Below are 19890 nucleotides of genomic sequence, written 5' to 3'. Positions count from 1 at the left end.
GAGAGGTGGCGATGCGGAGCAGCGTGGCCTGGCGGGAGAATCGTGAGCCCTTGGCCAGCTGAGGGGCGCGGGGTTAGGGGCCGCAAGTTGGAGCTCTGACGTCGGGGGAGGGGCCAGAAGCCGTGACGCGAGGGGCGGGGCCGCGCAGCTTCCCGGCTAGGCTAGCGATTCATTCAAAAGGCGCGCAGGGTGCGCGGCCGACCCGGAGCGCTCGCCTAGCGGGGCCCGGGCGCCGGGTCGGACGCGGAGCGAAGCTGGTGCTGCCGGCCAGGTAAGGAGGGCGCGCGCGGCCCGTAGCCCCGCTCCGCTGCTCTGAGGAAGTTCTCCCGCGCGGTGGATGCGTCAGCCCCACTCTCCTGCCCCGTTCTGTCCCATCCCGGCGCTGTCTACGCCGCCCGGAGCCCCCCGGCTGCGCGTCCTCTCGGCACCGCGCGCCGCGCAGTCTGTCAGAAGGTGCGCGAGAGGAAGCAGCGGAACTTGGCGTGCTAGGGGGTCTGTGGAGCCCGGGAAACTTGGACTGACACCAAGGCCGGCTGCGGGACGGGACGGCGGCGCCTCGGTGCGGCTGTAGCGCGGGGCGGCCGGGAAGGGGGGGTGTTCTGAACGGTGTCAGCCCGTGACTGTGGGTGACACGGCGCATGAGGCGGCCTGGCCCGGGCGAACGTGTGGCTGGGACACTGGGCGGTGACGCCGAGCCTAGCGGGCGACACAGAGGGGCTCTGTGTGTGTGAGACTGGCAGAGTGTGTGTGATTGTGTGTGTGAAAGACCCCAGGTCACTGGGGTTACTGTATATGGCCTGCAGTATGACCCGGGTTAATTGTGAGTATAAGATAGAAGAGAGGAACCCTAAATAACTTAAGGAAGCCCTGATTCATGGGGTCACAGGGTGCATGTGGGACCAAGGAGGGAGGGAGGGGGAGAGTGAGAGAGTGAGACAGACTGACCGACAGACAGACTGAGACTGTCTGTCTGCCTGCTTAGGACAAAGTAAGGCGACAAGGAGGAACCTGACACCTTCCAGCAATTGAGGGGGCAAAGAAGATCAGGAATCTAGGGAGTTAAGATTCTGTCTCTGTCTCTGTCTCTGTCTCTGTCTCTGTCTCTCTCTCTCTGTCTCTCTCTCTCTCTCTTTCTCTCTCTCTCCCTCTCTCCTTCTTTCTCTCCCTCCCTCCCCAAGTCTCCAAGACACCCTTAGGAGTTCAGTTTAGTAAATTGTTTGCACCCAGACATGACCTAGCAGAGGAAACCAAAGCTGGATGGGTCAGCACCTCTGGCATAGAGAAGACCTGAGGTGGTCTCAGTCTCCACTCCACACTCACACACACACACACACACACACACACACACACACACACACACACTCCCCAGGCTAGCAAGGCCTGAGCCTCAGTCTCCCAGTCTGCAGAGAGGTGTGAATAGCTTGTGAATCATCACTTTGGGATCCTCTATTGTTTTTGGGTCAGTCTTCTCCAGTCTCCTCTCCCCTTCAGACAGAGAGACTGCAGTGGCGGTGGGCCTGTGACACAATGGAGTGGTCTGAGGCACCCATGTGCTAGTGAACAGTTGGAAATAGTCTTGCCCACAGCTGGTCAAGAAGATGTCAGGTTCCCACTCAAAAGCCACCTGGTCCTTTACATACTGACACCTCAATCCAAAGACTTTTCTCTTTTCTTCAGCCCCCTGGTTGGAGAGAGAGGGAATATTTGTTCTCCAGCAATGAATGGTCTGGTCTGATCTGGTCTTGGAGTTCTTGCTTGATCTCTAGAAAAGACCATTCTGAGGCTCCTGCTCCCACAACAGGGTCAGTGCAACTCATGTAGAGTGGGTAGCATGTGGGCTCCCTAGCTCCAGAGGTGGCAGTAGCAATGGGGTCCCACATCTGATGTAAGTAGTATGTGGAGTCTCTGCTTTCTGTGTCCCTCTGGAAATGGGTTTGCAACTTGGAGGGGGCAGTGACAGGCTCTAAACACTTTTTTTTTTTTTTTGGTTCTTTTTTTCGGGGCTGGGGACTGAACCCAGGGCCTTGCACTTCCTAGGCAAGCGCTCTACCACTGAGCTAAATCCCCAAACCCTCTAAACACTTCTAATGTGCTGTTTTATTGAATCCTTACAGTGGTTCTAAGATATGGTGACTGTTACAGAGAGAATAACTGAGGCCCAGGGAACCACAGTGGTTTGTCCAAGGTCACATAGAGTCAGGACAGTGCTAGGACTGGAATTCAAGCCTTCTGACTCTGTGAGGTGCTTGGAGAATCACCACTTCCCTGGTCATTGCTCATGGCATATCTGCTCGCCCATCCATCAGACTGCAGCTGGCAGGCCTGGCACAGGTGCCCCATTATGAGTTTGTAGTGAGATTCGCATGCACACATGGCTGGCAAATTGCAAGTGGATGTTTTTTAGTCTTCTCCTTCCTTCTCCCCCTCTGAGCCAGAGATCACCAGAAAGACCTATCTCCTGCCTTTTAGAGCCCGCAGCTGGCCTTGAAAACATGTAACCTGGCTCTCAGGTATCTGGAGTTAGCAGCACAGCCGAGGGGTGGCAGGGATAGTGACCTTCGTCATACTTAGGATGTCCCCACCCCCTATCTCATTTGCTGTGGTGGGGAGCAAATGGAGTGACCTTGTGCTCGTACCCTACCCAGTCTGGGTCTCTGTCACCCCATTCTCCTCAGACCCCTTTTCTAATTCTGACCATTGCTGATGCTTGGCCTAGAGCTGGAGCTGGGGATCAGGGTGTCCCTCAGTTCTCCCTCGAATGACTGGAGCTGTGCTTTGGGGGCTGATGAAAATAGCTGTCTTGGTCTCCAGGGGCTGAGCCCAAGTTATTTCCATCCCCAGCATAGAGGTAGAAATAGCTCAGGGCCGGGAGAAGAAGAGAGGGGAGAAGGGTAACTAAGGGTTAACCTTCCCTTCTGGCCCAGCCTCTGTGGAGCCCCCCAGCTCTACCGTATGCCCCACCCAAGTCAAACCATTCTGGGAACTTAGGCCTCTGGGGATGACAGTGGGGCCCGGGTTTCTGTTTGGTGTGGTGGTTGCTAGAGGGAGGTGCCTGTGTCTGCCATTGGTAGGAAGCATAGAGGGGCCCATCTTACAGAGCCAGCAGGCTCAGCCCCACCACACACAGGGAGATACTGAGGCTCCAAGGATGGTGGGGCACATAGCATTACATAGCATTACAGGTGTAGCTGTCCTGTCTACTTTCCCTCCTGCCACTTGTTCCCCGGACACTTGGACAGCAAGGGTAGCAGGTTCTATCACAGCTTTGCAAACTTCTGTTCCAGCTTTGGCTCTCTCTGTGTGTGCAATTGCCTTTTTGTTTTGCTTTTTCAGTACCATGGATTGAACCGAGTCTTGCACATCTAAGCTGGTATGTAGAGACAGCAGTCAGCATTGCATCCCACCTGTGTGCTCAGCCCCTAAGGCTATCAGATCTTTGCCCCTGTCCTCCAAAGAGTCCTCAGTCCTTGTAGACATAGGCAAGGAAACCAAGAATCAGAGCAGAAGGCAGTTTTGAGACCCTAATGCCTCTGGGATCCACACCCAGGCCTATGGCCTTGAAGTTCAGACTTCTTTCCTGGGCCACCCTGGGAAAGACGAGCACTCTATAAATAAACTGCCCACGTGTGCCTGGTTGGTTAGCGCAGATGGAGGGGGATGGAGGGGCCTAGTGTGGCCAATTAGAGGCAGGGTCCAAGCGAGAGTTTGAGAGAAGGGACTAAACTTGGCCCTGTGTGTGCTCAACTGTGAGAGGGAACTCAGAGCCTATGAGCCCTGCACTCTGCCTCCTGGCTGCTCCCTCAGGCAGCCTCCTCTCTACTGAGAAGGGTCAAAGGAGATGGAGAAGTGATGGCTGCGTGGGTCCTCTCACTTCAGGAAAACTTCCTGAAGGCCAGGGTGGGGACTGGGCCCAGGCCTGCTTACTTGTAAAGAGTTGCTGTTAGCCTGTGTGTTCTTGATCTTCCCCCACACCATGAGGTCAGCTGAGTAGGCACAATTGCCCCAAGTTATGGGCTACGTGTGAACTGTTGAACTTGTCTGCTCACTCCTCTCCTTTCCTGACTCTTTGGTCTCAGCTGGTGTGGAAGCCAGTATTCACAAGCCTCTATCGGCACGGGTACCTGCATTCTTTCATGCCGCGGAGACCGACATGGGTTCCAGACAGTGTGCTTTCAGCACCCAAGCACCTGGGTGGCTGGCCCTGACTGGACACTTTGTTTTGAGCCTGAGTTCATCTGTGTCCCTGGTGAGGCTGAGGTGTGAGAACGTGTTTCTTGGCCACCATTGCTTACGTGAGACCCCAATATCCACATCCTTTGAGGCCTTGAATCACAAGAGAGTTAAGTGACCTGTTCAAGGTCACAGATTCACTTAGTGACAGAGCTAGAGCTTCAGCCTAGGTGGCCTATTCCAGAGCCTGGCCCTGCCCCGGTTGGCTCTATAGTCACACATGCCCACCCAGACCTCGGCACCATTCCTCTGGGTAGGGTCTCATTCCCCAGCACCCAAGCCTAAGGAATTGGAAAGTGAACTGGAGTTTGTGGTTTCTCCTCAGTCTCTCACTAAATTTCTGCTCCAGCCAACCAAGTTGGGGTGATGGGGTCAGGGCTTATGCTGAGCAGTCTCTAGACCCTCCTGGCTCATTATCAATTCAATGCAGAGTGGAGGTGTGTGGTCAGGGCTGTAGCCAAGCTGACTTCTGGGAGGGGGGAGTAGCAACAAGAATGAGGAATGAACTGAGTGTTTTCCAGTACCTTCTGGGCCCTTGCTGTCCTGTCTTAAGGCCAACAGAGGTAGTCCAGGTATGGTCGTGGTTCTTAAAGGTTAGTGTGGGTTAAAGCAGGCCCTTGAAAGCAGTGGAGGGTCAGGTGTGGGTGACATGGGGCAAGAGCTGACTGTTGCTTGTCTTCTCTCTAAGGTTGGTAAATCGTGCCACCTTTCAGACCTGTTTCTTTCTAAACAGTTATTACATATGTTTGTTTATTCTATACTGACAGGGTGGTGGTGTGGAAGGCAGCACAACCTGCCATAATCAGTTTTCCCTTCCACCTTGTGGATTCTGGGAATCGAACCCAGGCCATTCAGGGTTGGTGGCAAGTGCCTTAACCCTCTAAGTTGTCTTCCTGGCCCTACACCAAGTTCTTACAGGTTACTCAACTGTCTCAGCCACCTTTGCAAGTATGGATCATGGAAGCCTGTGTTGAGAGATCCAGCGGACTCACCCTGGAGAGGAGATGGGACTTGTGAAAGCGTCCTTGGGGAGCTGCAGACCTGTCCCAGGGGTGACTGCCTGCCCTCAGATACTCTCCTCTATCTCCAGACTTGTGCTAGGCAGGGGGAGAAGATGGCATTCATCTCCTACTCAGACTGCAGGAGCTGAGAGAGACAGATCTGGCTGCCTCAGCCCTTTTCTTAGCCTTAAGGAGCCAATTAGCCCTTTCAGCCCCTCCTGCCCACCTTACCACCGGAGCTGCTGAAATGTAGGCCCAGTGGCAGCCACGAGGTCTGAGGAACAGAACCATGCCCAGTTCCTGCAGCTTGAAAGTGTGAACGGCCTAGGACTCTGAGGGTCCGCAGTGGAGAATACTCTAGTGAGAGACCTGTGTAGTCATGGCTGCCCAGAACTGGGAAGAAAGCTGGGGGTGGGAATGCCCTTCTTTCCGCATAGCCTCTAGGCAGCTGTTGTTAACTCTGGGCCTTCAGCCTCAACAGCAGCCCTGGAAGCTGCTCTTCCTGCCTCTGGGAATTCCCAGATTTCCCATCTTCTTGCTTCCTATAGTTTCTGGCTTCCTATAGTTTTCTGTATGGTCGGGTACAAATTAGCACACTGTACAAATAAGGACGGGTGCAGGCAGTTCTCAGAGGCTGCAGGGCTGCCAGGTGGGGAACACACCTCTTCTGGGCCTTGCCTAGGTCTTTCTAGTAAACCTTCCATGGAGTGACCTTCCACACAGCCCTGCACTAGCCTTCCCGCTACCCGACTGGTCTGCCTGCAGAGTCAGATGCTGGCTTCAGAGTCAGAAAGGCAGAGATGAGGCAGTTTGGCCTCTGTCCCTGCCTGAGTACTCACAGGCCATGGGAGCCCGCAGGTGACTTCCCTCAACCTGTTTACTCAGGTCTGAAAGGGAATATTCACTTGTTCATGGGGACTGAGGTGAGCCAGGGTGAGGGACAGTCCCCAGTTAGGTCGGCCCCCCTCTGTTAGGGAAGCCGGCAGTGCTTAGCAGCCTTACTAGTGCCCAGTGTGGGCACTGCCCTACTTCAGCCCCAGTTGCCAGGGAACCACTGGGTCCTTTACTAACCTGGATTTCTCTATTGATGCTGTTGCCTTTGTTGCTGTGTGGTGCAGCCACTGCTGAGGAAGGCCTGTGTCCAGCTGTGTTTCCAGGCAACCCTTGCCTCTAGAGGCTGCAGAGAAGGCCACAGGCTGGGAAGCAGAATCTGCCTTCTTACCTGCCTCGCCCAGGTGGGCCCGATCCCACCTCCCTCTCCCTCAGCGCCCTCACTCACCCCGGCAGCCTAGCTCACCTGCCTGCCTAGAGGCAAATCACTCAGTGTTTTGTTTCCTCTGCCTAACTCTTCAGGGTTCCCATAGGCTCTGGGAAAAGCACAAGCTCAGCAGGACCTGGACTCTGCTTGCCAGACTTCCCAGACTCCTCTCCTGCACCTCCCACCCCACCTTACTAATCACCGATGATCAGCACAAAGGAGAACTTCCCTGTGCTTCACACTCGATGCTCAGGCATCGCACTTCCTTTGAAAACATTGACACATGGGGAAACTGAGTCATGGCGAAGTGTGGTGTGTACTCTCTGCCAGTCCTGTGCTGAGAACTAAACGTGAATCCTCTTTTCCTGCCCACATGAGCCCTCTGCACCAGCTCCATAGCCTCCCAGAAGTGAGGAGCAGAGGAGGGCAGGCTTGTGTCCCGTGCTGTTTCCCCAGGTTAGCACAGGGCCTCAGCCCTGCCTCTGGACTGCTTTACCAGTGGTGTGCGTTCTCTGGCCCTCCTTCTCTGGCATAACGAGTCTGTTCTACTGAAGACCTCTCTTCTGCTTCTCATCTCCAGCACAGCACACACCCAGCGCAGCACTGGGCATAAAAAGGACAGCTTGTGGTGAGAAAGAGGCAGGGCAAATGGCACTGTAGCTGAGGGGAGGTAGTGGTTGGGGGAGCCTCCAGGAGGAAGTGACTTTGAACTACACTCTGGAGGAAGAGTAGGTGTTGGCCAAAAGCGATAGGAGGGTTTCTGGGCAGAGGAAACGGCAGGTAACTCATCTCTGTGGCTTGAAAGAAGCTTCAAGGAGCTGAGAAAGAAACCTAAGGTGGCTGGCGTATGTGTGCGTCTTTGTGTAAGGAGGTTTGCAGAGGTTTGTTGGGAAGCCATTCTGAGGATGGGGGAGCTGGCACACACGCCTACATCTGTCAGGGCATGTAGGCTGCAGGTAATGTTAGCCAGAGGTCAGAAGAAGAGGACCGAGGCCCTGGGAGATCTCTGGGAGTGTGCTTCGGGGGCCTTGGCTGAGGCCAGGGGTAAACCCACAGGCTCAGTTCTAGGAAAGAGGAAGCTGCCTAAAGCCGGGCAGGCGGTGCAGCTTCCTCTTTGTGAGGCCCCTAGGACCGCTCCTCCCTTGGGAGCTTCCACTGGCAGCTCCTATGGCCGCTTGGATCCCTGTTGTAGCTTTGCTAGTTGGCTTGGACTCAAGAAATTTCTGTTCTAATTGTTTGGGCACTTTTCTAGAGGGCTAGGTCTAAAGAGCCCCTCCTTCCCCCTCGCCTCTCAGCCTGTTTGGTAGAGGCATCAAGTTCCATGCCTAGGTTAGGTGCTGGGCATTGTGGTGAGTAAAGCACACATCTCTGCCCTGACTGCTGTATGGTTGGGAGACAAGCGGAAAACAAGCAAGCCAACAAATACTTAATTACCACCCATGGGGGTGTGGGGAGGAAATCCCGTGACCTGCTTGAAGCCCATTACCTGGGTTAAGCTTCGTGACAGCCTTCTGCACAGAAGATAAATAGCCCATTCTGTGGATGAGGAAACTGAGGCTAGGGAAGCTAGGTGCGCAAGCATTACAGGGAATTAGTGGTTGTGAGGATGTTCAGAACTAGGAGACTTGGAGGAGTGGCCTTTGAGCTAACTTCCTTCTCTGCTAGTACCCTGCCTCTTCAACTCTGTGTGGCAAGGGTAGCTCTCCTCCCTCGGGTACCCTGGAAGGGTTTTGTGGGCATTACCCTTTACTCTTGGGCTACAGTGTTCCCATTTCTGGCATCTGTCCTCCAGGAGGTGTTAGGCTTTGGGGTATCACTGAGTGTTTGGCCTTCTAGACAAGCGAAGTATGGAGAAGGGCTCTGTTGACCCCTCCTAGCCTAGGTGCTTCTCTGAACTTGTTTTCCCATGGTTTTCCAGGGCAGTGTTTTGGATTCTAGAGGGCTAGGAGGCAGAGGCCGAAGCAGCAGGTGTGCACACGTGTGCATGTGCCTGAGCAGGCAGAAGAGGGTGCGGGTAGGGATTCAGTCTGGGTGAGAGAGGGGGCATGCAGCCAGACTGAAGTAAGTGCCAGTTCTGTGGTAATTAGAAGGTGCATAATTAGAAGGCAGGGGGTGCTGGGCGGCGGCTGTCGGTGGATATGCCTGAGTGGGCTCTGGCTTCGAGACTGGGCTCTGGACCCTCACTTTCCTCCGGGAAGCCCCCAGATCATGTGGTTTCTGGCCTGTCTGCAGATGAACAGCCACATAGCCCCTCCTGTGGCTCAGGTACCCAGCAGGTGCAGTTAGGATCTGGGTGGTCTCTTGCCTCTGGTGTTTTACCTCTTACTTTTCACCCCTTGTCCTAGCCCTTTAAACTGCCTGAAGGGCTGCTGGGTCTGGGACTATGGTATGGGGACAACCTGAAGACTTGGTGTTTACCGTCAGGACTGTGGTGGTGAGATCCTTTGATGAACTGGAGGGAAAGTGGTCTTGAGTGGACACAGAGCCAGGGGGAGTTAAGACATTGGTGCAGAACCTGGAAGGCAGTTTTGTGATCGAATTTGAGGAAGGATAGGTCAAGGGGATGAGTCAGGAGTGCACCTGGTAAGTGTTGACTGCCCCATGTGGCCTTTACCTACTCTGGAGCCTGGCCTTCCCTGTCTCTGGTTTTCCCCTTAGTTGGCCTGAGGCCCAAGAGGGGCCTGCTGCCAGTGACCTGGAGAGTCCCTGGATGATGTGACAGCCGCTCCTCCCTGTCCCCTGGGTGTAACTCGAACCTCTGGCCCTGCTAAGGTCTTTGTGGGGCCAGGCCCAGGTCAGGTGGCAGATAGGTTTCCTCGTTCCACTCTTATTTTCCTCTGGGAAGCCTGGCTCCCAGCAGAGAGAGGGCTCTGTGACCTGAAATTCCTGCAAATAATAAGTCCAAGTCAGCCTTGGCATCAAACAGCCTGTGACCCCTCACCCAGTGGTGGGGGAGGGCTAAGCCTGTCACACCCTTCGGTTTCAGAGGTTGCTCATCGCTTGTGTTGAGGCCTGGTGAACACCCTCTCCTAGCCTATGACCCTGAAGCCAGGTCTCTGGGAAATACGTAGGAACTTTCTGTTGTCTAATCCGAATCCTTTCTGCCATTTCAATCTTGTCCTCTAGTTAGACTTCTTTAGAGGTAGTACTGTCTGGGCATCAGAGCGGGTGTCACTCAGCCTGGGGCCAGTGGGCTGGGGAGCTGGCTTTGATGGTTCTCTGAAACATCTCAGAGGGGGAACATTGCCTCTTAATCTGTTTGCCACAGTGTTCTCTGAACATTGGCATTCCTAATTTCCTAGTGCAGAGGCCTGTCTGGCATATAGGAGTTGCTGGAGAGACTCCAGCAGGCTGAATGCTAGCTATCGTGACACTCCCGGGTCTGCCATGACACATGGACAGGTAAAGATGCAAGGACAAAGGGGTTGGGGATTTAGCTCAGTGGTAGAGCGCTTGCCTAGGAAGCGCAAGGCCCTGGGTTCGGTCCCCAGCTCCGGAAGAAAAAAAAAAAAAAGATGCAAGGACATATGCCCAGGCCTCCTGGGAGAGGTGTAAAGGAGGAGCAGGTGACAGAGCGAGCAGGGGTTACAGCCTGTGAGCTAGACTTTAGAAGTACTTCTACATAAAGGCCTTTGAGCTGGGCCTAGTGAAGGATTAGGGCCTTCCTGCAGCAGAGTCTGCAAGAAGTAAGGCAGTGTGAGAGTGGTCTGGGAGCTGTGAGAGTTTGGGGCTAACAGCAGGGCTAGAGGCCACCCTAACCCCCAGCTCAGACCTTCCCCCAGCTTCTTTCCTCTTGGCCCCCTCTGATACCTCATATACGTGGAAGCACTTCCTGCTCTGGGAAACCTGAGGTCAGCTTCCCTCAGCCTTGGTCTGTAAGGCTGACCCGAAACATGTCAGTTGTACCTCTGCTCAGACTTGCATCCCGCCATGTGGGGCAAATGCTTGCCTAGCACACAGCAGCAGTTGTTCTGTCATGGTAAATGTGGCTAGGAGGGGGACAGAGGCTGCCAGCCTGGCCCGGCTGCTTTCCTGAGCTTCCTTTATCTGCCCTAGGTCAACGTCACTCCAGGGCCTGACGATGAAGCGGACCTTGCTGTGCTGGCCCCTGTCTTGCCTCTTTGTGGTGAGTTGGGGAAGGGCCCAGAGAAGCTAAAATAGTTGGAATCTGAGTATGCAATCAGCACTCCAAGAGGGGAGGATGCAGGTCCTTCTTCGGAGCCTCGGGGGAACTTGAATGCTTGTCTCCTTCTGGGAAGACTCCAAGGCCTTCAGACCCAGTGAAGCATTTACTAGGACGACCTGGCGTTCGTTAGTGATGCTGTAGAGACAGACACACAGTATCTACTCAGGATATCCAAACCAGAGAGTATTGCTTTCCCAAGCAATTTGTACATGGGCGGCAGGCATGGCTGAGGGCAAGGTGCTTCCTCCTGCAGGTGTGGGCAGGGCTAGGAAGGCAGGTGGGGATGTGGAAGAAACTGAATAACTTATGTGCTGGGCGTAGGATCTATATTACTTGACGGAAGCCCCGATTCTGGGGTTGGAGTCAGATCACCTACAGACTTGTAGCTTCAGGCAGCACCTTGAGGTCTGAACTGTGGTCTTTCTGCTGTAATTCTGGAAGCTCAGAGAGAATAAGCCAAGGTCTCCAGGAGGGAGCTACAGCCTTCGCAGGTCCTGAGAACCAGGCTAACATTCTACCTTCAGGGTAACTGGCCCTGGAGCCTCCAACCCTAGTATCTGCAGCCAAGTTGGAGGACAGGGTCTTCCCACAGCAGGAGTCAGGGCAGGTAGTCCATTCGGTTGAGTGGGAAGCAAAGGGTGGTCATCAGAGAGAGTCTAGTAATCCACACCTAGATTAATAATCCACACACATGTCCTTTGGAACATGGCATGCTGGGTTTAGGTGCAGGGTATGAATGGGGTGGCCTTGGCACAGGGGGAGGTCACAGAGAAGGATGTGGTCTCAGACTCAGCTCCGGGCCCAGAATAGTAAGTAAGCACCAGCTGCAGACTTGGCTCTAGGCATGATAAACAGAGGGTAGTTAATGACAAGCCCAGCTTAGGGGTGAGGGGAGGCCTGCGCGTGTAGCAGGAAGGGAGACAATCTCAGAGGAATTCGGAAGCGTTTCCTCCTCATCTGTCTGGGGTGAGGAGGTGTAACTCATCTGAAAGGGCTGTAATTCAGAGGCTCATGGGCTTGAGGTCCTGATCCCGTCTGGGGCTTTCCAGTATTTTCCAGAAGCAGACGTAGTTCTCTTCTTACCTAGACACCAGCAGTGTAGCAGAACTGGCTGAGGCAGGCCCTAAGAATACCCCGGAGTCTGGGTAGGGACTGTGTAGTCTGCGACTCATGCTCTGCTCGGGAAGTAGGCAGTGAGCCCTGTGTGTTAACATTGTCTTCCTCTATCACCATGTCCTCTGTGCTCCACCTGCTTTCTCCCAGCTGCTGCCCTGGCCCCTGGCCACTCCAACACCCATAACTCCTTGGCTGTGTCCCCCTGGCACGGAGCCTGACCCGGTAAGCGATGTGCTGTCCTGTCCCTGATCCCTGAGGGCAGAGGGGAGGCCTAGGCCTGGATGCCCAGGAGCTTCTGGCCTGGCTTCAGCCTTGTAATCTTCTTCCTCTCCCACAGGATCCAGGGCAGGGCACATTATGCAGAACTTGCCCTCCAGGCACCTTTTCAGCCTCACTGGACTCCTATCCATGCCAGCCTCATTACCGCTGCGGCCTTCAAAAGAGGTTGGAGGCCCAGGCTGGCACAGCAACTCATGATACAGTGTGTGGAGACTGCCAGCGTGGGTGAGCATAGGGTGAGGGTGGGGCTTATGCTGTGTTCTCGTCCCACTGCTCTCTGAGTGGCCTCTCTTCCCATCCACAACATGGATGGGGGACCATTGAAGGCACTCGGTAGGAAGGGGTCCAATTTTTCCTAAGGACAGGTTTTTATGTCTGGACCTCAGTGACATCTTCCCTCCCTGCAGGTGGTTTGGGCCACAGGGAGTTCCTCATGTTCCGTGTCAGCCATGTTCCAAGGCAACTCCAAGTACCAGTGACTGTGATGGTGAGTGGTAGGTGGTGGACTAGGAAGGGGAGTCAGTGAACTTGAGCCTAGGAGTCCCTGTAGCATCCACGTAGGGAAGTGGGGCCCTCTTCCAGCTATAGGAGAACAGGTAGCCAGAAACAAACGGGCCAGCAGTGTATGGCCGGTCAGCCGCCTTCCTGAGTAGTACAGAGCATCAGGCACTACCATTATTAGGATTGGGGTTCATATCCCATTTGTTCCTATTGTCCCTGCCCTTTCCATAAGAACCCTAAAGAGGCATGTGAGCATGCATACGTGCCTTTGCACACATCCATGAACACACACACATGACCTTTACCATGGGCCGGTCACCCCGGGAGGCTACTAACCCATGAGCTGCTGTGAGAAGGCAGAATCCCTGTGACTCCATACACTTGTATGAGGGGCAGATGCAGGCCTGGGTCCAAGGAGGCCTTGCTGGATAAGTGATTGGCTGGTCAGGGAAGAAGGGCATGAGCTAGCCTTTGTCTTCTTAGTGGGTCAGGGTCCCCAGGTTCACGCTCAGATTCTTGGATTTGCTGCCACCATTCCTGTCCCCAGCCTCCTCTCCAGACCTAGCCAAGGCTCCCAAGGCAAGACCAAGGCAGGACATCAAGGCAAGATCATCATCTTGTCTGGGGTGAAGTGGGCAGACATAGCAGGCCAAGCGGAGAGCCTTTCTGGGGCTGAGAAGGGGCACTACCAGCCTAGCAACGTCTTTTTATGTTTTTCTCTGCTTTCGTCTATCCTCTGTGGTATCCGGAGTCAGGCCGGCGGGCCCGGCGTGGTGTCGAAGTGGCAGCAGGTGCTAATAGCAATGGTGAACTCCGGCAGCCTGGGAATGGCACGCGGGCAGGCGGTCCTGAGGAGACGGCTGCTCAGTATGCAGTGATTGCCATCGTTCCTGTCTTTTGTCTCATGGGCCTTCTGGGCATTCTGGTGTGCAACCTGCTCAAGCGGAAGGGCTACCACTGCACAGCCCAGAAGGAGGTCGGGCCCAGCCCTGGCGGAGGAGGCAGTGGTAAGACCTGGCTGGGTCAGGTAGGGACACTAGGGGCTTTGGAGGGACCCTTCCTGGTCTAGGGGTCTGACTGAAGAGGGCCTGTCAGGGAGGCACTGTGCAGCAGCCTTGACTAACAGTGCAACAGTACAGACTACCATGGAGGACAAGGGGCTGAGCACTGGCAGTAAGCAGAGGTAAAATGGCAAGTGGATCAAGTGGTGTTGGTAAGATTCTTGCTCTGGGTGAGGCCTGCTCCACTGTGGAACTGGGACACTGTAGGGACCTGTTGGGTTCAAAGTGACCTGTGGCCTCTGATCTGAAGAAGAGAATGCCCTACATCAGGTGGGGCCAGCAGAGCCCTGGCAGGCACGACACAGGGCTCAGGTTTCAGGTCCACTGTAGTTTGAGGTACAAGTACTGGAACCAGAGGGCGAGGGCCTAGAGCTCATTGCTTCTCTTGCTTACCAACGCCTCCTGAAGTGCAGAGATCTCACAGGCATATATGCACTGCTCTGGCCCATCAGGAACCTTCTGGCCAAGTCAAGAGTAATACAACGTTTCCCATGCTGGCTTTCCAGACCCCTCCAGCTCCTAACACTGAATCATGGAGTAAGTGGATAGAAGGTAGCACACATCAGGGCCATTTCACCTAGGACTGTACTTTGCTAGTCTAGCAACTTTAACTGCTGGCTACTGCCTGGGTACAATTTTGGAAATATGCTACTGGCTTCGGACCCATCGCAATGGCCCATTCTCACACCCTCGAGGTTTAAGCCCAAAGCTGTGAAGTAGTTTCATGGACGGGGTGGTGTACAGAGAGGTAATAGGCCTGGAGAGGAGGTGGGAGTTCTGAGCATGGAGAGCCCATAGCTCCCTGAGGCCAAGGCAGGTCCAGTGACTACCGGAAGAGGCTAGTGCGGTGTTCAGGGATGTGGCTTTCAGATGAACACTTGGATGCAGGATAACAAAGGTGACGGTCTTATCACCTGAATTCCACAGTAGAGTCTGCTGCAACTCGGAGCAAGGCCTGTGGCGCCCTCTGCCAGCAGATCCTGGTGTGGCTTGGGAGACTTGAGCCCCATCTTCTCTAGAATCATGGGTTCCTTTTCTTTTCCGTCAGGGATCAATCCCGCCTATAGGACAGAGGATGCCAATGAGGACACCATTGGAGTCCTGGTGCGCCTAATCACAGAGAAGAAAGGTGAAGAGAGGTCTTTCTGCTTCACCCTATGCTGGGGAGTGGAGGGTCTCCTCCTAGAATGTAGATAACGCTTGGGGGAAACTGCCCAGCTCTGCCTCCCCAGTCCAGAGCCTCAGTTTGATGGGGGCCCTGACCCTGGGCGCTGCATTTTTGCTTTTGATCTTGATTGGTACGGGATGGAGGAAGGACCTATAGTCGGGCCCTGGGACAGGGGTGTGGGAGTAGGCAGGGGCTGTCTGCTGAGGTGTAGGGTGGGAGCTCCTTCAGTTTGGAGCTGGGTTCTGACTCCACCTGCCCACAGAAAATGCAGCGGCCCTGGAGGAGCTGTTGAAAGAATATCACAGCAAACAGCTGGTACAGACAAGCCACAGGCCTGTACCCAGGTGAGGGGGGCCCTCAGATAATCAGCTTGCCTCCTGGGGATCTCCTCCTGGGTCTGCTCCTTCTCGTGTCACCTTTGACCTTTTTCTTGACGGAGTGTCCCTTTGTGGCTTGCTCCAGTGACCATTTCTACTCTTCCTCTTGCAGGCTGCTGCCGGCCTCCCCCAGCACACCACACGTCTGCCCACACCATCACCACCTCCACACTGTGCAGGGCCTGGCCTCCCTCTCTGGCCCCTGCTGCTCCCGTTGTAGCCAGAAGTGGCCAGAGGTGCTGCTGTCACCCGAGGCAGCAGCTGCCACCACTCCTGCTCCCACCCTCCTGCCTTCTACATCCAGGGCTCCCAAGGCTAGTGCCAAGCCAGGACGTCAGGGCGAGATTACCATCTTGTCTGTGGGCAGGTAATGTGGGCAGACAGAGCAGAGTTGTGGAATAACTTGACGGCCTGGAGATAGGAAGTCTGTGGGTCAGCTTAGTGCTGACTAGCCTTTCCTGGGCATCTCTGGGGAGTGTTGGTGGCCAAAAGGCCATCGCTTCCCAGCTGTGCTTTCTCACAAGGAGCTCTTGGGTCCCTGAGGCACAGACTTGGTGTTAGCACACCTGGGACCTCTTAGGCCAAGGGTCTGTCTGTACCCCTCTAACTAGATGTGGGGTTGCTGGGACACAGTAGCTGGGGGGCTGAGAAGGACTCTTGAGTAGTCTAACAGGCTCAACCTATGTGTGATCTTGGAAATTTCAGGGTAACCTAGTAGGGGCTGCCTTCTCTGGCTACGGTGCCCCTCTAATGAGCGGTGCTGGTATCACCCATTCCTACAGGTTCCGTGTGGCTCGCATTCCTGAGCAGCGGACCAGTTCGTTGTTATCTGAGGTGAAGACTATCACAGAGGCTGGGCCTTCAGAGAGCGATCTTCCTGAGTCCCCACAGCCTGGCCTTCCCCCCGAGCAGCGGGCACTGCTGGGAAGTAGTGGGAGTCATGCTAAGTGGTTGAAGCCCCCAGCAGAGAACAAGGCTGAGGTGAGAGCACCTGGGTCAACCCTGACAGAAAAGAGGCCCATGGAGGCAGTATGGGGAGCTCTGGGTAGATGCCACTGTTTTTTGAAGCCCAAGGTGGCCTCTTGACTCAGCTCTGACCCTTCAATCCTGACCACCAGGAGAACCGCTATGTGGTCCGGCTAAGTGAAAGCAACCTGGTCATCTGATGGGCTGTCTAGAATTGACACTCTGCCCCGTCCTGGAAGGCTCGGAAGGCTTCCTGCAGGAGGGAGAGCTGCACGGGACTGAGGACCAAGATGCAAAGGCCTAGCAGACAAAACAGCAAAGGCCAAGTCCTGGAGGTGGGACCGTCCGCCCCACTGAGGAGGCAGCCTGCGGTACAGCACGTGAGCAGGAGATCAAGAACCCGCCCTATCCCTGCAGCCCCGGTTACTTCCATGCAGGGTGCTGTAACCCTGTGCCTGCCCTGAGCACATCATAGGAGCCCTCTGTCCCTTAGGGGTCTGGTTTGGTGGAGGAGTGTATCTGTACTGGTCCCTAGCTTGTGCCTTGGGAACTAGCCACTCTTGCCCATGTCCTGGACCCTGGATGGGACTCCCTTTCTTCTGGCAGGCCTATAAAGGGAAAGGGTAGCAAAGAGCCCTGTCCTGGTGGCAGAACCTGGGTTCCAATCCTGGGCTTATCCCTAGGTACTGACTGGGACGTTGGGGGAGAGCTCAGTTCCCAGGACCTCTCCAGCGCTCTGCAGATTCTGGGCTGAGTCCTGTTGCGGGGAGCTGGCCTTTGCTACCTTCCCATTAGTAGCTTTATCTGGCCTGTTTTTGCTGCTTCCTAGGCCTCGGCCTTCATGGCTCCCATGGGACTGTCTATTATGGTGATGCCTACAGAAGGGGCTTAATGCATGTGCCTGCCCCTACCCTGCTATTTTTAATGAAACTGAAAAATGACTTGACTTGGACAGGGCTCTGTGGTGCAGAGCCTCAGTCCACCCTGCTGCCCTCAAGCTCTGGAGGTGGGGGAAGAGGAGACCGGTGGCCTAGAGAGTGCCTGTGGCCTGTGGTTTTCCATGCCCCTGTGGTACAGTGTCTGCCTGAGTTTTGGGTAGCAGGGGTGACTGCCAATCCGTGCTGTCTTAGTCTTTGCTCTGGCCCAGTGCCTCGTTATTTATGTGGGGCCGTGCAGGCGCGGGGCCCACTGCGCATCCCATTTCTTATTTATTGAAACCTGCCGTTGCCCTGGCCCTACATCTCCAGCCCCACACACTTGAGTAATAAAAGGTGGAAAATGTTGTCACGAGGTGCTTCCTTTCCCAGTCTCCTCTCTGAAAAACTGCCCACCTCGTGCTTCCAGGGCCCTGGCCAGGTGTGCGACACATTGTCCTTCCCCTCATCAGCACCTTCCTCTGAAACCAGGGAAACAGGCAGAGGTGGCTCCTCGTCTCCTTCTCACCGAGGTCCCCAGAGGCCAGGCTTCCCAATAGAAACACAGGCTGAACCATATGTGTGATTGAAAGTGTTCCCATAATCATTCCAAAGTTTTCTTAAAAAGGGTAAACTTAATATTTTTAACCAAGTACGTCCAGAATATTTTCACTGCAATATAAAATCATTATGAAAATTATGAACGAGCTCTTTCTTTCAGTTTAGAATCTTACATATTTTACCCGTCTTGACATGAGCTAATCAAGGGCATAGGAACGATGGGGTGAGTGGCAACAGCTCTAGAGGAAGCAGCAGCTACACGGAAGCTCACAGGGTGTGTGTGGGGGTGTGATCCATGCAGTGGGAGCAGCATGTGCAAAGGCGGGACCAGTCAGTGGCTGGAGGGTCCCCAGCAGTTAGGGAGCGGCAAAGCCTTAGCCTGCTTGGCTACAGTGTAAAGCTCAGAGACACCCATGACAGGGAGTTGTAGCATCTGGGTGACAAGTGACAGGGAGAAACAGAAGGGTCCAAGAGATTCCTAGGGCAGACCTGCTGGAACTCCTTATGAGATGCGAGGTAGGGGACACCTGATGACATCCAAGTGTTTTTGATATGAAGCTCTGGAACTCTAAGGGGACAGATCTGAGTGACAAGAATATCTTACACTCAGATGGGCGTTTACAATTGAGCAGAGAGGATCTGTGTTTTAGAAAAAGGTTTTAAGGTAGACCCCAGGGCCTGGCAGTAAGAAAGCCATCAGGGTCCTGGTGGCCAAGAATGGGTGTAGAATTTGGGGAGAGTTGGCTGAGAGGCCAGGAAGGCTGTCATGCCCTAGGGAATGGACATGGTCTTGGTGAGTTTCCTAAGGACTGCTGAGAGCTGGACCAATACCAGGTAAATCAGGAGACACCATCCCATACCAAAGTCGCCATGGCTGGCAGGACCTTAAGTTAGGGCTTTGTCAGTGTGTGGTATACTGTTTAATATAAGAGGGAGTGGCACATACAAACACTACTGGAGGTGTGAAAGCCTGGAAGAGAGGTCCAGGTGGCTTCACGGAGGACAGAAGTCTTCTGGGCAGAAACCAAGGTAGGTGGCTGGCCTAGCAGTGGCAGAAAAGGATGGGCAGATGTTTTAAAAGTCCACCTACCCCTGCTTCTCTCTATATCCTTTGGGTACAGAATGCTTTGTGGAACTTTTGTGACCTGTTATAGACAGGGTCTCCTGTCTATCCAAGGAAATGACTCCTATGGCTGCAGGGTGCAGCCCACTTGGCATCCATTACTGAATGTATCTCAGGGTTTGGCTACTCTAATTTGCCTATCCCTTCAGCCAGGCAACTCATGGACCCCACTTAGTACTTAGGATTGGATAACAGCCACTTGAGTGGCATGTGAAGATAAGAGTGTGTCCTGGAGAGTGAGGCAGGAGGCGGGACCCCAGCATTCTCTGGGAAGACTAGATTAGGGACACATTGCGATACCAGTCAGGGTGGAGACACCACGTCCAGGCTTCCAGGCTGGTTAGAATCCCTCTACCACCCTAAGCACTTCTCTACCCTGCTCCTGCTTGCTCAAAGAATGGCTTGTTCCATTTGCTTCTTGTGTCATCAACCTCCCAACGACAAGGCAGAGCTATGATGTAGATGTGTGACATTTTTGGTCTCCACAGCCCCACCTTCCCTTGGAAACTTTCCTACAAATCCCCGTAGCTCTTCCCAGTGGGTGGAGGTGGGAGTTGAAGGAAGAACAAGTAGGGTCCAATCTCTAGCTCTCTGCTCACTTCTAGAGAACAGCCCTGTCACTGTGACATAGAAATGAGCCTAAGATGTTTTATCGTGTCTCAGATAAGGCGTCCTCTGACCCCTGGATCAGGTCCACAATGGATCATGGTCAGAACGGAAGGCTGGGAGGATGTCAGGAGGGCAAGTGAGGCTTGGTGTACCAATTTCCACTGTAGCACTGGTCCAGCAGGTGGCTCTGGCTAATCCCGCCCTATGGAGGGCTCTACTGATCCTGTAACATTAGGGGTGGAACTTGGGCCTTACCCAGCCTAAGCAAGCCTGGTGACTCTCTGCTGCACCCCCACTCTTGGAAAGTCTTAAAACGTTACTGAACCTAATGCAACTGAGTTGAGTAAACATGGGGCACACACCTAACTTCAACTTCTGGAGTGATCACTTTTGGCAACATTTATTAGAGTTGAGTATGCTGAGCCTTTGGCCTATTAGCTATGGAATAGGAAGTGTGAGGGCCAGGCCCGGGGGAAAAAAAGTGGTTGGATGCCCAAGAAGTGTGTGGTGTTTTGACTGGGAATTAGCCCTATAAGGCTC

General features: G+C 54.3%; 1 protein-coding gene across 11 annotated transcripts; it reads left to right on the top strand.

Annotated features, from left to right (window-relative positions):
- The first annotated feature begins 158 nt into the window (after positions 1-158).
- Relt (RELT, TNF receptor) lies at positions 159-17757 on the top strand. 11 transcript variants are annotated; one of them, NM_001108495.2, is given in 11 exon segments: positions 159-271; positions 10546-10615; positions 11939-12013; positions 12129-12295; positions 12478-12557; positions 13327-13578; positions 14681-14761; positions 15063-15144; positions 15290-15544; positions 15960-16158; positions 16296-17754. In NM_001108495.2, coding segments are annotated over 10 exon segments (1284 nt in total). In that variant the 5' UTR covers positions 159-271; positions 10546-10570; the 3' UTR covers positions 16344-17754.
- The last annotated feature ends 2133 nt before the right edge of the window (positions 17758-19890 follow it).

The sequence above is a fragment of the Rattus norvegicus genome, chromosome 1, assembly GCF_021556685.1.
Source record: "Rattus norvegicus strain SHRSP/BbbUtx chromosome 1, alternate assembly SHRSP_T2T, whole genome shotgun sequence".
Taxonomy (NCBI): Eukaryota; Metazoa; Chordata; class Mammalia; order Rodentia; family Muridae; genus Rattus; species Rattus norvegicus.
The sequence above is the reverse complement of the archived record's forward strand: the minus strand, read 5'-3'. Positions and strand labels throughout refer to the sequence as shown.